General features: G+C 36.2%; 1 protein-coding gene across 1 annotated transcript in view; it reads left to right on the top strand.

Moving 5' to 3' along the window:
* Positions 1–17,999, top strand: part of COL25A1 (collagen type XXV alpha 1 chain) — a 467,761-nt gene that overhangs the window by 385,390 nt on the left and 64,372 nt on the right. Inside the window, exons 15-18 of the mRNA XM_059377104.1 lie at positions 1,061–1,105; positions 8,883–8,915; positions 9,357–9,392; positions 14,083–14,127. Coding sequence (XP_059233087.1) covers positions 1,061–1,105; positions 8,883–8,915; positions 9,357–9,392; positions 14,083–14,127 — 159 coding nt within the window. The remainder of the gene's footprint in view (positions 1–1,060; positions 1,106–8,882; positions 8,916–9,356; positions 9,393–14,082; positions 14,128–17,999) is intronic.

Here is a 17,999-nt window from a genome sequence, read left to right as displayed (position 1 = left end):
TCTTAGGAAGCTAAACAGAAGAAGGGCCTTCCAGCTTAGGGAATCTATGAACAATAAGGCATTGTTACCGCTAACGGCTATCATTAACAGTTTATGCTGCATCAGAAACTGGCCTAGTGGTGTTGCACAAGCATAGTGTTTATTTCTTATAAACCCATAAAGCATTCTTCCCCTTCTGTTACACATGCGAAACGTGATGTAGGGGGGATTTCATCCGCCCAGTAGGTGCTGGAGCTGGGCTCAGTCTGTCCGGCGCCAAGGTCCATGATGTTTCCACTATAACATGCTGCAAGACTTAAATGAAACAATTCAGCATTGAAGGAATCAAAGCATGGATAATGAGCGAATGACTTTTTTTTTTCTAACGCTTTGCTTTGTGGTAGAAAGGGGATGTCAGGGAGGGAATAAGCACAGGAAATCTAAAAAATAACCCAGAAAGCATAAACTCTCCAGTTTCTTTTACCATAATTAAAAAAGAGAGAGCGTTCAAATAAAATACAGGGTGTTCAATGCACAGATGCAAAACACTTAGGTGCAGACAAATTAATCTTCCACCCGCAGTTTTGAGGGCTGTATCATGCACTTCTAAGCCCTGGAGATTTGATTTGAGCTGAACTTGAAGACATAGTAGGATTTACACAGAGAGGAGGGAAAGGGGAGGGCGGGAACTCAGGGGGGCAGGAAGGGCGGGAAGGATGGACAGGGAGGTGCTGAGGCAAGTGGCATATTGAGGGAATGGTCAGGAAAAGGCTTTCTTCAGGAGAAAAGAAATAATGTTAAGGAGGCTTTCAGTGCCAGAATGAGCTATTGGAATCAGAGAAAGTACTGCTTTCTGTTGATATCATAGAATAGTTTAAAACTGCTCAGCTATGTTCATTGTAATAAATTTTATTTGGACCACTTGATATCAGGCAGCTGCTGAAGTAAAAATACGTTAGCTCTGTAGAACATTTGCAACAGATTTTGATATATAGTGCACATGAAAGCAAACTCAAAGTAATGAAAGCTACTGTGTGTAATGTCACCAATATATTTCACCATATCACTTTCCCCCCCTTAGGGAGAAGCTGGAGAGCATGGCCCCAAAGGTGACACAGGCGAAAAGGTACAGTGTTGTGAAATATGAAAGAGTATGTGTATGAGCAAGAAATATTATTCCATGTATGTGAAAGTGGAAGATTTTGAGAAAGGTAAGTGAGTGGTAGTAGCTTAATAAGATAAGATGGGAAATAATTCTACAAGTTTAGAAAATATTTGAGGGCGCCTGGGTGGCTCAGTGTGTTAAGCCACTGCCTTTGGCTCAGGTCATGATCTCAGGGTCCTGGGATCGAGTCCCGCATCGGGCTCTCTGCTCAGCGGGGAGCCTGCTTCCCTCTCTCTCTCTTTCTGCCTGCCTCTCCATCTACTTGTGATCGCTCTCTGACAAATAAATAAATAAAATCTTTAAAAATATATATATTTGAATATTAACTTGTAAAGGTGATCATTCCACAAACTCCTAGCTACAAATTTAAATACTTTAAAAATAAAAGGATATGTCAGAAATTCTAGAAAATGTGTAGCCTCGTTTACAATAATATGGTCTTCAAAAAGAAACAATTTATTCATGTGTAAGTGGGGCTCTCTCCACTCAAAGTTGTAAAATAAAATTTCTAGAGCGATTACATTTGTTCCAATTTGGGGAGTGAACAAGTCACAGGATTGGGATGAGATATACAAGTTTGAAAGTAAATGTCATTTGATTAGAGCCTCTAGTGCAATCTTAAAAATTTACCTTCACTTGAAATCTACTAAATCCAAATATTTTGTCAGCCTTTGCATTGTTTTTTTTTTTAATCTTTTAAATCGTTATTAGCATTTATATCACAGTGGTCTTATGACTCCTCTTCCTATCTTTTCTCATCACCCCCCTCCCCATCTATCATTATAGCTTCCGCTTGGCTTCATGCATCACAGATATCTTTGGCATAAGAAGGGTATTTTACTTCACTTGTGCTGTAAAGAATTAAGAAAAAGATCTTTTAAGCAACTGAAATTAGAATAGTCAGATTTTCGTGAAAATCAAGCTAAGTAATTGAGTGATAAAAAAAGATTTATTCATTTAAGCTTAGAGTTGAAGATAAAAATATTTTGCTTTGAAAATTATTACAGTACAGATGGGTAATGGTTAGTCGTAAAAGCATCCCCATAAAAAAGGAGAAATTTATCTTTCTCATTCTTATAAATATTAATGTAAATATGGCATGGATAATAGGAACGAATTAATGTCACCACGTTGTAGTTATATGTTTGTATTCGAGGAGCAGTCCAGAAATTAGAGTGGACCCTCAGTCTCTGGAAGACCGGGGTTTCCCACCCTCAGCATTCTTGACATATTGGGCCAGATAATTCTTTGTTATGGGGGCTATTGAATGTTTAACATCATTCTTGGCCTGCTGCTGCTAGATCCCACTAACTACGACAACCAAACCTATCTCTAGTCATTGCCAAATGGCTCCTGGGGGACAATATCACTTCTAGTTGAGAACCATTGCTGTAGACCCATTCTCTGTATCTGTCAAATCTAATTATCATGCTCCAATCAAATACGGATGCATGAGCTTAATACTTAATAAGACTAATGATATACCTCGATGACTCTCAGAGTCAGAATTTCAAACACCAGCTATATAAATCTGGATGTTATATTTAACTCTCTTGTTTATACTTAAAACCAGAGGTCAGCAAACTTCCAATAAAGGGCCAGAAAATAAATATCTGAAGTTTTTGGGCCTTGTGGTCTTTGTCACAACTACTCAACGCTGTTGTTACAGTGTGACAGCAACCATTAACAATATATAAACAAATGAGTATGGCTGTGTTCCAATAAAACTTTATTTCTGGACACTGAAATGTTAATTTCATGGAATTTTCATGTGTCATGAAGTATTATTGTTCTTTTTTTTTGAGCCATGTAAAAATGCAAAAACCATTCTTAGCACGTGGGCCACACATATGCTGGTGCTAGCTGGAGTTGGCCCACAGGTCTCAGTTGCCAGTCTCTGTTTAAAGAAAGGAGAGCAGTTTTTTCAACTGAGAAAAGTTTATGCCAGGTCTCAACTACACCTATGTGGATTTCTCCAGAAAATTTTATGCTTTGCAAGATGCATTTTTAAAGCTTCATTTTTGAAATGTAGGCCAATAATAGTTTCTTTAATCACACATTTTTTAATTTCAATTTTCCAGTCACAAAGCAACTTTTTTCTCTGAAAAGACCAAGTCTATCTCAAGGGAATATCGTTCTTAGTTTTTATTTTAATGCAAATCATTTACCATAACAACTCACACAGAGTAACTCTCAATAAATGTTAGCTTTCTTACAACATGGAAATTGAAATCAACTGGGTAGGTTGTTTTCTTTTTTATCAAAAAGTTTTATTAGTCAACTGAAATTAAGTACCAGAAATGCTGCAGTTAAAATGGAAATCATTTTTATAAACTTTCAATGGGCCTAAACCGGGGATTGTAAATAGGAATCTGTAACATATAATATGTAATCTGACCTATAGCATTCATCCCGAGAATGCTGTAATTGGAATATAATTTTTGATGTGTTTTTTAAAACATTTCCTGCTTCTGTCATATAATTTGTTTCCAGTATGTTGGAAACACTCTTCTCATGGCCTTTGGGTTCAGTATGTGAAACTCATTCATCATTTACCAAGTTTGAGATGTAAAATAAAAAAACACTTTTTTTTTCCCCCTGCCATTGATGTAGTAAATTACGTCATTGACTGATTCACTGTAATAGGATTTTTTTTCCTTTTGATCCAACTCTGTGCCTTTGGATGGTAAAGTAATCGAAACCTTTCCAGACCGGTCATCTGGAAATGCTGTGGAACTGTAAAAACTACTAGGCTGGGTTTTGTCCATGGCGAGCAACTGTGCTATAATCTAGTCTTGCGAGTAACACGCCAAAGAATGATTTCAGTCATGTGTGGAGTTACTACGCAAAGGTTATGTTCTGCTCTTTGGAGCGTTACTCTCCCGACAAACGTAGTCATGGATTTGTTATCTCTTCCGAGCAACTTGAAAGTAGATGTTGGTGCAGCAAGCTGAATGGTTTGGTCACCCCACTCTATCATTCATAATTCAGTCTGCTGGACCTGACAGGTGCCTTCACTTTCTCTGGTCCCTCTTTTGTGTCCATTCCCAGAAACACACTGCCTTCTTGGTTTATGACTACATAGCATCATTGATTTGCATCCTCCGAGCCTTTTCTTTTCTGCTTTATTATGTTATGTTAGTCACCATACAGTGCTTCATTAGTTTTTGATGTAGTGTTCCATGATTCATTGTTTGCATATCAGAAGTCGCACCTATATTTGGAGCTACCACCAAATTGTCTCTTCTTAAAATCCTGTGTGAAGATCTATCTCAGTGGGCAGCAGCAGTCCCGGTCAATGCAGGGCCTCTCTAACTCAGCACATGTGGTTGCCTCAGCTTAGAACAATCTTCCTGTCTGTTCACTCCTTCCTCCACTTTCTTTTCTTTAGATGACCTTTGTCTGTAAGTCATTTCCCTTGGGCAGTCATTTCAGTCTTCTCCAGATTGGTTAGGTTACCTACTCTAGTCTTCCACAACACTCTTTAAAATCCCTTTCATAACCATTATCACAGTTTATTGTAATTCCTTGTTTAGTTGGACATCCAGCTCATTGGGAAAGAAAAAACACACAAATAAAGAGAAACTATATGATTCAGACTATTCCCAGCACCAGTCTAAGTTCCTGGCATATACTTGTAAGATAATAAATATTTATTGAATAAACAACCTGTTTTAAAAATTTTTGTTTTCCTTTCAACTGTTTTTTATCTCCATGGAATGGTAGAACTTTTTCCTGTGACGTGCATTTGTTTATCATGTCTTCTGCTATATACAGAGACACAGGATTTCCCAAGCATGAGAATCTCTTCCTATTCTAGATGTTTCTTATAAAAATAAAAAGAAAGGAAGAAAAAGATAGTATTTTTTTAATGCTTTTAATCGGTAATTTTTTTTTATATATTTTAGTACGTGGCTGTGATGAGCACAGGCCAAGGGTGCGGATTGTAACTGCATTGCTCCCCGATTTCACCCACCTCCCCCCATCCCTGCAAACAGAACATGGCTGGCACATAGTCCGTGCTCAACAAACACTTATCAAATGAATTAATAAATGATAGAAATGTCACCACATTCACTTGATTTATCCACTTAGACTTTATTAACACATACACAACATTATATACTAACTATTGTGTTTGAAAATAATCACACCCAAAACAGAAACTCTGTGTTTGAATGATCACAAGTCAAATTCATTTACCTCAAGTGTCTTCTCAAAGGATTTTCCCATTCGTGACTTGCCCTGTGGAAATGTGTTTCTAGACCAGCCGACTTACGAAACGAAGAGTATACTTGAGACATAGTTGGATTTTTCTGCCTTTAATCCTGTATTCATTTTCATTTTTGGAGGAATGAAATAAGCACTGACGGTCTTATTTCCACGACTTGCAGGACTAGCCTTTAAAATGTTTAACTTATGACTGTCTTTCAGCAGTTGTCTTGCCACTTAAAAGTTATAAAAATTCCTCAAGATTTCACAGTCTAAGTTTTTTAAAAAGAGAATTAAAATATCACTCATAGTCGCCTCAAATGAAACTGCTCCAATTTCCACAAGTAAATCAGCCTTTCAGGAAACTGTCTTTCTCTTCATCCGCTTCCTATGAGAACTAAATCTAGTCCTTAGTCTCATCGGTAGATTATCCAGCCACATTCCAATAGGACATTAAAATAAAAAGGTTTTAAACTGCAGTTAATACTAGCAACTTCCCTTTATTTTTAAGTTTACTGCAACGTTTATGTCCTGTTGTCAAAATGAAATAAACCAATAATTCTTATTCTAATAAAAAGAACATGACAATGGAATTTAGAAAGTCCAAAATTCACTTATCCTCTCGTTGGTTCAATTTCCTTATCTACTAAGTGAAAATAGTCATATATGCCCTATCTCATCAGAATTTTATGGGGTCTAAATGAGATGAGAGAAGGGACTTTGCAAAGTCAAAATTGCTTTTAGGAATACAAAGGTCTCCTTGTGCAAAATATTACAAACCAGATTCATTGGTGTTGATGGCTTTCAGATTTGATTTAGTAGAAATAAGTATTATTTTATTAGTCACATTTATTTCACTCCCCATTTGGAACTCAGCTGAATGTTAGTGATCAGAAAGAGAAGTCAGTAGAAGACAGTATTTAGGGCCCTCGTGTTTTATCATGTTTTAATTTTTCCTTGGGTAATAACAATTACAGACATCAAAGAAGCTCACATATGTGTCAGTTTCTTCAGTAAACTAATTCATGATTTCTTTCTCCTTCCCAAGTTCTTTTCCCCCCTCCTAAATTTTTTTCTCATTTTGATCCTTGACTGCTGACTTGTTTAAAACATTCTTTTTTGAGATTTGCTCATTCCTTTGCCATAGAGACATTGAACAATTCCTATGGGCTAGGCACAGAATAAAAACAGGCACTGAATCTCTCCCTGTGTGGCTGATTGTTTGATGAAGGGACAGACAATGAATAAGCAGAAAACATAAATATGTAATTCTGAAGTGAGCTTTGCAGGACATGAACAGAGCTCAATGCTGGATGGGAGGAAGTTGTATGTGGGGGCGTGTGTCTGAAGTTGGTTGTTGATGGGTTCTTTGAAGCAAAGCCATATAAGCTGAGACCTCAAGAAAGAGAAGGTGCCAACCTGGGGAAGAGATGGGAAGAATTGGGTGAAGGGGACCAGTGCTCCATGGACAGAGGCCTGAGGCTTCATCTCTGTTTCTAAAAGAGGGTGATGAGCAACTTCCTAAATCCAGAACAAGGAACCAGATCCCTGGAGTTCCTTGAGCACTTGCATGCATATGACAACTGAAGAAATTCCAGTGTGTACCTTCCTTCTATGGCAATTCCTATTTTCTCAATAGCCTCAAGTAGTTACGTTTTCTCCCTCTTTTTCTTTTTTTGTTTGTTTCTTTTTTTTCCTTTCCTTTTTTTTTTTTTTTTTTTTTTTTGCCTTGTAACATGTTTGCGGGTTGGGGGTTAAAAGGAGCTTGAAAATCAAAGCCCTTTTGCTGCCCTATTTTAGAGATAGATGGGCACTAAAGATGGCACATGAGGTAATGAGCATGGGGTGTTATACGCAACTCATGAATCATTGAACACTACATCGGAAATTAATTATGTACTATATGTTGGCTAATTGAATTTAAATTTAAAAAAAAAAAAGAAAGAAGCAACCTTCTTAACAAACCTCCATATTCTTTTCCACCAATCCCTCTTTGTGGATTTTATAGCATATTTACTTTGGGAATGTAGTCACCCTCTTGTGGTATCCCAGTGGAGAACAGTGCCGTTTAGAAAGTCAATCAGAGAAAGATAATTATCACATGATCTCACTGATATGTGGAATTTAAGAAACCAAACAGAGGACCATAGGGAAAGGGAGGGAAAAATAAAACAAGATGAAATCAGAGAGGGAGACAAACCATAAGAGACTTTTCTTTTTAAAAATATTTTATTTATTTATTTTAGAGAGAGAGTGAGAAAGAGAGATGAGAGAGCACACAGAGGGAGAAGCAGGGTCCCCACTGGCAGCCCTATGTGGGGTTTGACCCCAGGACCATGGGATCATGACCTGAGCCAAAGGTCGAGGTTTAACTGACTGAGCCACTCAGGAGCGCTCCCCGCCTCCAAAGAGATTCTTAATCATAGAAAAAAAACTGAAGGTTGCTGGGGTGGGAGATGGGGTAACTGGGTAATGGACATTAAGGAGGGCACATGATGTAATGAGCACTGGGTATTATATAAATAAGACTGATGGGGGCACCTGGGTGGCTCAGTGGGTTAAAGCCTCTGCCTTCGGCTCGGGTCATGATCCCGGGGTCCGGGGATCGAGCCCCGCATCAGGCTGTCTGCTCAGCAGGGAGCCTGCTTCCTTTCCTCTCTCTCTGCCTCTCTGCCCACCTGTGATTTCTGTCTGTCAAGATAAATAAAATCTTAAAAAAAAAAAAAAAAGACTGATGAATCACTGAAGTCTACCTCTGTAACTAGTAATACACATTAATGAATTTAATTTAAATTTAAATACCTAAATAAATAAATGTTTGGTAGAAAAAAAAAACAGTAAAAAATTAACAAAAAAGAAAAGAAAGCAGATTCTACCTCAAGATTTTCTCTCAGGTCTTACATATGTCCCTGCCACCCGAGAGTCATCCATCATCCTGTAATTTTCCGGTGACTGTGTCACAAAGAAATAAGTGTAAAGCTAGAGAAAATGTGCCGGTCATAACTGTGACAGTACTTCGTGAAGAAAACAAACCGACCTGCTACGTGGCTTTTTCCAGCTCGACATCATTAACCCTTTGACTTCATCTGTTGAACCCTGACTTTCTGAAGACCGAGAGGGTCAAGGAACTCCCAGTAACTGAGAGCCCATGACATTAATAAATTCCAGAAATAGAGAAAACCAAAATTCCAGATCTCCAAATTATAATTTATTACTTTAGAATGCCCTTTTAGCACTGTATCAAGAGAAGAGATATATAATTATATATTTCTGTTGACTTCAAGGAATATAGTCCTTAAGTACTTTGCATTCAAAATAAACCCGTGTTTTTAGAAAAGTGCATTGTTTACCTTGGAAATTGTTGACATCTTAACAGCTGACATGTTGGTGTGGTCTTATGGAGTATAGTTAGGTCCTGTTAGTCATGGGGCGCCTTTGAATGCCATGTTGATAATGGCTCTTGGTGTGTTTGTATGTTTCCTATTCTCATAACTTGTGGAATAATCTCCCATGGGTTTTGTTTTAGGGTGACCCTGGATCATCAGCTGCAGGAATTAAGGTAACTATAACTTTGTAAGTGTTTGTACCACAGGAGTTACAGTTCTGAATTTTATAAGCCTCTGCTTTCTCTTCTTTTACACCAGTTTTGATGGCTATGACTGTTTTTTATTCTTCTGTAATGAATGTAATGCTTCCAAACACAACAGGGCATATCTGCTGGAAATCTGATAAAGGCTTAAATAAGAGGTCCTGCCTTCACTTCTCTTTGCAGCTGGTTTTTACAAAAATGTGGATTTGTATGTGAGCTTTAGGTATGTTCACAGCAAAAAAAAAAAAAGAAATTCCTGTTTCTGGTGAGACATAGAGTAATAGAATAAAATGAATGAAATGCATGTGATCAAGAAGGCTAGGCCATCTCTGTGAACTTGTCCAGAGGCCTAAAGGTTTTGGAAAATTCTTGTAAGATTGTTTTTAACATCTTTGGTTTTCTTTCGGGCAGGGAGAACCTGGAGAATCTGGTCGCCCAGGACAAAAGGTAATACCTCTATTCTAGTGTGTTCTTTCTACTGCTTCATCTTTGCCATTTTTTATACCTACTATCCACGGTGTGATATGAAAACAATTAAAAAACGATGTAGTCTTCAAGCTTTGCATGCAGAATGCTATTGATTGTTTTGCATTGTAAAAGGGTTGAGGTGGACCATGGCAAAATATGAAGCACTATGTACGTGTAAAAAGATGTTTTATCAGCTAAGGTCTGCATATACTCAGCTGTCTGAGGCTAACAAAGATGAGTCAGGTTGGAATGCCAACAACTTATCTTGCATGTTTAAAGTCACTCTGCATGTTTCTGTCATTCATGAGAAGAAATGAGTATTTACTAAACTTTTTCAATTGGGAATGAGAGCTTCTTATATTCCTTTTCCTTTCATTTCAAATACTTCCCTCCTGACATTTCTTATGTGAATTATGTCTCCCTATGCAGTGGGTGTTATGTTATACAAACCAGATTTGTTAATAAATGAAGTTTTAATTGGAGACACTAGCCAAGCACTTTAACTGATCTGTGAATGCATACATGAATTTTTTTGAATCATTTTTGCTTCACTTCAGTGATAAATTAGAGGATATGCAGTGATTATGTTTAGATTCATATTCTCATTTGAGTCTGAGGCAGGAAACAACTGTTAGCAGTTTATTGTCTGAGCATCTGGATATCAGTGCCCAGTGCTGTCAGACTTTAGGTAACAGATGTGTTAGAGCTAACAAGTAAATGTGAATTCCACATTAGGCTAAATCTCTTAAGATCGTGACTCTACCTTTATCTAGCAATAGCTGATGTTGTAGAAAAAAACATAATTAGAGATACAGAATTTACCCCCATTAGTGTAAAGGAAAAGAAAGAATAAACCTCATTATAGGAGTTTGGAATCCTAAGACATGGTAAAATAATGTTCCCACACTCTTGAAGCCATTGAGAGGATGATTGCTTTGTTTTAACACTTAGGATTAAAGTAATTTTTGAGAAGGCCTATCATGTTCTTTTAAAATTCCTCTAATTTAAAAATAGAGTTTTCTTTTGAAACTCAGTTTCTCTTGAAACTTAGGCTATAAGAATAATGATTCATCAGGCCCAGTTTTGGGTAATGTTCACTTTTCCAAAGACCCCAGCAGAATTCTGTGAATTTTGCTCTTAAAATCCCAACATTTCCTACTGATTCTTTATGTAAGGAATTTGAAATTAGTGGTATCATCAGAGATCCATGGTCTGCTTTGATTTGAAAAAGCAAATAATCTTCTCAGATGATCTAATTTTAGGTTCCTTCATCTTTAAACGTTGAAGGCTAAATTTAAAGTGTTCTCCAAATATGTGATATACTAAAAAAATGTCTGCATGACTATTATGCTTTTTTAACAAAACAAAACAAATCTGCCATGATTTTATATAGGTTCCACTGTTTTCACAGTGGAAGATCCTAAATGATTTTCAATTGCTTAATAAAATATTGCCTTATTATGATTATTTAGAAATACAGTTTAGCTTCATTCCTAGAAGTTCTTAGGTTTACATATGGGAAGATTGGATTTCCTTTGTATTTCATTAAAAATCTGCTTTAAATTATATCAGGAGAAGGGGTGGATTCATTAAAAGCTCACAACCCATCTGAATGAGTATGTGCCCTGAAATGAACAGCATCTTTTTCATCAACATTTAGGCCAGATTCTATCCTTTGATGCAATCTCACTTGCCTACAGTATTTACAACTTCCTTTGTCTAGAATCAAGATTTGGCAATACTTACCCCAACGTCGCTTTAGAAGTAGAGTATTCCCATGCTTGCTACTTACTCAAGTTAGAAAATGACAAGCAGAACTGAATACAGAACCAATCCAAGAGAACTTCCATGGCATTTTCCTCATCATTGAAGAGCTGTGTTGTGCATTCTATACATAAGCTCCTGCGTGAGGGACATTTCAGAAATGTAGAGTGTTGTGACAGAACAAAAAGCCCATTGATAAGCTTTCCACTGTCTGGTGTTGTCCAAGAGCAACATTCATAATGTAGAATGACTTCATCGTAGTTCTTTTTCCTTTGATAGATTCAACAGGAAAGTGCGTGATTAATACATGAGTTAGTATGCATATTTATGTTTGTAAACTGAATGTGTAGATTTATACAAATAGGTATTGTGTTTCATCACATAGCTTTTTCTTTCTAACTTCTTTGCATTTTCTTAAAATAAGTTTTTTAATTTTCAAGGTATGAAAATACTTGATCCCCCATTAGAAGGGACCTTTGCAGTTGAAGTATATGTAAAAGTACAAGGCACTGGGAACAAAAGCAGAGTCACAAATTTGACAGCAGACAAGGGTCTCCTTTAATGGAGGGTAAAGAGTCCAAGGGAAAGAAAAAAAGAACCCAAAGTATAATGTGTAAAGTTTAATCTACTTGGACAAGTATTCTTTAAACTGAAGAACAAACCGATTCTTAATTATGACCCAGATCTGACTTTGGGCCATGCATGCCCAAGAATTCAACCTAGAGAAGCTCCTGGGCCAAGAAATAGGCAAAAATGGAGAAGTCAGCAAAAACTGGGTCTTACTGGAAGACAAACCTTCATGGTATAAATATAGGAAAATTTTTATATTGTAAGAAAGGTCTTCCTAATAATGTTGAGATGTTCCACAAAGAGTAATATGAAATATTTTATAATCTTTAATTGTGTTGACCACTGCATTAAATAAACATAAATTTGGAAAAGGCAAATTCCTTTCTGAAATATTTTTCCTTTAAAAAGTCCATTTAACAATGTAATATGTATACACACCTACATACATACACATGTAATATAGGGAACAGCTAAATGCTGAAGTCTCTGTTAAGTATTCAATCTACATTGTAAAAGATCTGTAATGTCTCATACATATTTCTCATATTTCTCATTGCCAGAAAACATGGGCATGTGTCTGTGTACACATGTGTATATATGTATCTTTTTTAAAGTAGTTGTACAATCGTTTTAATATAGTGGAGGGAAGTGTATGGTGAGAACTCCTGCAGGCAAACAGTGTTATAACCCCTGTATTTTCACGTGTTTCAAATAAGATGCCTTGAATTTCAGAGGCCTTTCTGCAAACAATACAAAATTATAGGTTTTTCACCAATAGCTTTGCTTTTATTGGTTGTGTGTTCTCCTTCAGTTTACTGTATGTTCGGGATGCCTTGTACTTTTTTTTTTTTTTTAAATAAAAGAGAATCTTCAGTAAAATATAGATGCAGCCTTATTTACTGGATCTTCTTAAATTTATCAAATGAAGGGCAAAGGGTAAAGAAAAAAGAAAATCCAATGCATACTGTTTCTTTAGGAAGTTTAATCCACTTGGACAAGTATTCTTTGAATGCAATCTTAAATTCATAATGATCATTCTTTCTTCTCTGGCATAACCTCATCTTAGTCTCACTGTTCACAGTACAAAATTTGAGTTATATAGTTTCAAACAGTGTAGCTTTTCTTTTGCATTCCTGAAGTACCTGTGACCTAAACCATCAGGAAAGTCATTGTCCCTTCTAGGTCTAACCATACAGCTTAGTTAACAGTATCTGGAGTCATTTTTTGATAATACCAAAGCAAATTATGACTCTTCATAATATGAGAGTAATACTATTAAAGACAAAATATCTGATTGTTCCTAGGTTTTCCTTGGAATGAGGATTGTTGAAACATTTAGATGAAAAGAAGTGTCTCCCTTTACCACTTTTATTTAGTTTAATGCCCTAGTCTCTTTTAGTATAGTTGTCTATCCCACTGACAGACCATTCTGAAGCAATGTATGCCTTTGACCCTCAAATATTGTTTCCACAAATAATAGTCATCTCAGTCCAATATAGGATGGACTTTCATTTCCCCTGGCAATTCCTTTATGTTTCTTTAGTGGAATTTAGGGGATTTTCTAAGCAATTTAACCTCTTGTCACTATACTTTGTACTTAAAATAATGTAGACAATTCTGTGAAAATGAGATTTAGCTTGACTCCAGTGTGCTCACACAAAATGTACCACTTAATCTCAAACCTGTATTCAGGAACAGCTGCACGCATGGTACCATTAGCTCTAAATCGCTAAGCAGGGTTACCCAGACTCAACAATTGTCAGAAATACAGGCTGAAGTTAAGAATGATCTTGACCATGCATTTATCTTCTCATCATTCAGGAATGGAAAAGAAATCTTACTATACTTTTAAGTGAGCAAGACTTTTAATGTATATTGTTTTGATGTGACCATCTGTTCACACAGCCAACTCTTGATTATCTGAGGTAAGAGAGCCCGGGAACAGGATGCATTATACAAATGCATACATAATCCTCATTTCAGCAAAGAGCTTCAGCTTCCGCAAGAAATTATTTACCAGAGAATAATAAAACACACAAGAGTTTCTGTTCCTTTTACTTCTCTCACTTGCCTTCTGGTTGAGATGCCAAGGAGCAGTGAGATGGCAGGAAGAGAGAAAATCCTGAAAAATCTGCAAATGGTCAACCCATCCCTGAATCAAGAGTTGACTGAACTGTATAATCTCACCAAGGTTCTTAGAACTAGACAATATTTATATATGTGTATATATAACATATATAGCAAGTATTCAGTTAGGAACACTTGCCATGTTTTTCTCCAAATACTGTGACTGAGTGACTGTTGTTCTATAATGCTATGTGATTTTCCTATGTAGGGTGAACCAGGGCTTCCTGGGCTTCCTGGACTTCCGGGGATAAAGGTAAATACTGCACTGACAGTCTCAGTTTCATAGAATTGTAACTGTGAAAGTCACAGAAATCAAAGGAAAATAGGGAAAAAATGAAAAGTAAAAATATAATGCTACCCTTTAAATTCTCTCCAGCCATCTGAATCAATTAAATTTTTTAAAAAGATTTTATTTATTTATTTGACAGAGAGCAAGACAGCTAGAGAGGGAACACAAGCAGAGGGAGTGGGAGCTGGAGCAGGAGAAGCAGGCCTCCCGCCAAGCAGGGAGCCTGATGCATGGTTTGATCCCAGGATCCTGGGATCATGACCTGCGCCGAAGGCAGACGATTAATGACTGAGCCACCCAGGTGCCCAACAACCAATTAAATTTTTTAAATCGAGGGGCACTTGGGTGGCTCAGTCAGTTGGGCATCCAGCTATTGATCTCCACTCAGGTCTTGATCTCAGAGTGATGGGCTTGAGGCCCACGTTAGCATTTTTAAATTGAAAACTAGGTGCAAGTATTGCTGAGATTTGCCGTTGCTATCTGGACTATATATAATCTACTATTAGAACCTACTATGACCTTGAAAAAAATGTAAGTGCCACAAAGGAATTCTTTAAAGTCTAGGATGTCCACTTTCACATTTTAATTTTGTTCTTTGCGTCCCTTAGACTCTGACTGGAATCAGAGTCTTAACATTCCCATAAATCAAACATTTAGGCAGCTGTTTTTGTAATTCATTCGTTAAAACAATTGCTCCAAAATAGCTTCTGCTTCCACTTCCTGTCAATAACTCTCACTGCAAAGGACAAATCAGATGACTAAACTCTCCTGTACCATATATTATTTCCATAAACTTTGTGTGTATCTTTTGAAATAACCGCTAAAAGCTTAGTTTGAAAACATTGTTTTCCATGTTTTAAAACCATCTAAAAATGTTAGGAAACATACATTTTTTTAATTGCTTAAAATTTTTCACAGGACAACTGACATGCTTAAAGTTCTATTGCCTTAGCAGTAGTGAGGCTCTAAGATCTGATTTCTAAAGCTGAAAAGCTTTAAAGTTGTTTCTAGAATGGTTTGATAGAGTAACATAATGCAAGTATATTTTTCCTTACACTATTCTCATAAACTTTAAATCAATATTTAGTGTGCGTTAGACCATTTTAAAATGAATAATCCTAGTTTCATTGTATGGGCTATGTATACTGTTTGATGAAGGTTGTATTTGAAGTATAATACATGAAATAATATGGCCTTAGAATAAAACAAGATAAACTACTGAGTTCCCCAGACATCATATGGTATTATATATTTTATGACTTTATTTGGTATAAGTAACAGTCATGAAAACTGTGTTTTCAGGCTGGCAGTCAGAAATTTCGCTTTTTGTTTGATGTTTCCAGATTGGTATCATGGACATTCAGATATATCCTTTTATTTTTGCCTTTGGCTTCCCCAGCAAAAAAGTACCTTGTAGGAGAACAGCTTACTAAAAAGTCAAAGTCTTTTACTTACCACTTGCTATTTAACAAAATAATTAAATATGTGATTTCATATTGTAGAGCTAATTTATGGAAGGTTCCTTAGTAATTCCCACACATTAAAAAAAGATCATTTTACAAATGACTGGGAGATCATAGATTTCTAAAATAAATTTAAGAAAATTATTAAAATTTTAATTTATTTTAGTCTTATTTTAAATAATAATTTATAATTTATTTATAAATTTTATTATAAGTTATAAGTATATTTATTTATATTTATATTATTTATTATTATTAAGTTTATTTATAAGTACATTTATAAATTTATTTATAAGTACATTTATAAATTATTTTAAATGATAATTAAAATTATTATTTAATTCAACATAAGTTAAAAATAACCTGGTTGCATTATATATAAGGGGGAAGGCACTGGAAAGGAGGGACATTTGGGAAGGGCTAGGGGAGGGTTTCCTATAGTGCTTTACTCCTAAGTTAACAAGGCTGTGCTTCCAATGGTCACTGGTGAGGCAGGAACTCCAGCCCTGCATTGAAATGCGCTTGAGGATGAGGCACTGTCTTGGTGGGAAAGAATATGTAAGGGAGAAGTTGTTGGGGTTTTTCCCTCCTAGACGAACAAAAACCAACTTGAATTACTCTATTTGTTTTTGCTACCTCTTATTCATTTTATGTCTTCCACCACGAAAAATAGCCCATGGCAATTTCCCTAATCATATGTGAACTAGTCCGAAAGTTTTGAACTTTTTCAAATTGGGAAGAGTGTTGGTGATTTGCCACCTCCAGTAAACACTTTTATTCCAAGGGTCCTAAGACATGGCCAGAAGTATTTTGTTAGGATCATATAGCTGATATTTGCCTTGGATTTTTTAAACCTTGAGTGTGACTGTTGTGACAAGAAGCTGTCAATTGACAAAACCTTTTTATCCTTTGCTGGAGATACTTTTCTATGCAATTATCAAATATTGTTGGGGAATTACTCAGTACTTGATTTAAATCACAGATTTTGTAATTAGCTTTGTCTTCTCGCTCTAGTTCAGGATGTGAGCAATGTTCTTTCTTTATAATATGGTAGGTGCTCAGAATACAGAAGTCCTCTTGTGAAGGAGATAATTTAAGAACACATAGTCATTAGCAGGCATTGGATATTTATAAATGTGGAGTTACATGTTTATAACTTTACAATATAGCTTCATTACCTGAGATGTTCTTTATTCCTCCAATATGCCTTGCTTCTACTCAGTTGCTAACCACAGGATAGTTAATCGTGATTTCATAGTTTGAATGAGTAATAATATTTAAAAGATGAAACCACATGTATGGATTTAGAATGTGTGGTAGCAAGAACTGTGTGATAGTTCGTGCTCTGGAAATACTTCCTGTTGCTATTCATCCCTTCTTATCTTCTGGTACTACAGAAAGCATGCAAATGCCATCCATTATTTCCAAGACATTGAGGAAACCAGCCATGACATACCAGGGAAGCTTTGATTTGCCACCTGTTGCTCTCTGGGAATGGTGGGAAACTTAATGAGCACCCAAATGCCTTCCACACAGCTCTCAGGAAATGAGCAAAGTGCCTAAATACAGACAGCAGATTCATCTATCTATCACCTCAGAGTCCCACTCAGAGAGAAGTGCTGATACCTTGGGCATACATAATAAAAGTCACCAACAACAGGCATAACTTAATTTCAAACTATTCTTAAGCTTCCTGCACAAGTATTGGAAAGTTCTCTCACCATGTGGAAGACATTTGGAATTCCTATTTCATGCATTCATGGTTCATATCATGTCAAGATGTTCAACTGGGAAAATTAAATTATGCACAATGTACCATGCAGACATTGATCTTCTGGAATAAGATTTGAGCTCACAAAATGATTTTTATAAATAAGACTTCAAATATGTTTTTCATGAGTGAAACTTTTGAGTAACTAGCTTTTCTGATATCACATAAAAGGGTAAGATCTGATGTTCTTATTTTTTAAATTTTTTTCTCTCCACACTTATTTTGAAAAACATAAATACATTACTTACCCTTCTTATGATTACATTACCCTAGTAATGAAGCAATATAGAACAGTGAGCAAGAAACCTGACTTTAGAACCAAACCACCAGTGTGCGGGTCCTGGTTCTACCCCTCACCATAACATGGGGCAAGTTATAATAATCTCCCTGTTCTCCAGTTTCCTTATAAAATGAGAATCATTGTTGTATATAACTCAGAGAGTTGTGTATATTAAGTGAATTAATATATGTGTTGTTCCTAAAATACTGCCAAGCGGATAGTAAATCTCAAAAAATATTAGCTATTACTCTTTTTTTCTCTTGGAGCAACTCAGAATATTGGAGACATGGGTTATGCACATGTTCAATCTAATCTTTCCTCA

This window comes from Mustela nigripes, chromosome 1 (assembly GCF_022355385.1).
Source record: "Mustela nigripes isolate SB6536 chromosome 1, MUSNIG.SB6536, whole genome shotgun sequence".
Taxonomy (NCBI): Eukaryota; Metazoa; Chordata; class Mammalia; order Carnivora; family Mustelidae; genus Mustela; species Mustela nigripes.
This window is presented reverse-complemented; position numbering and strand designations above follow the sequence as displayed.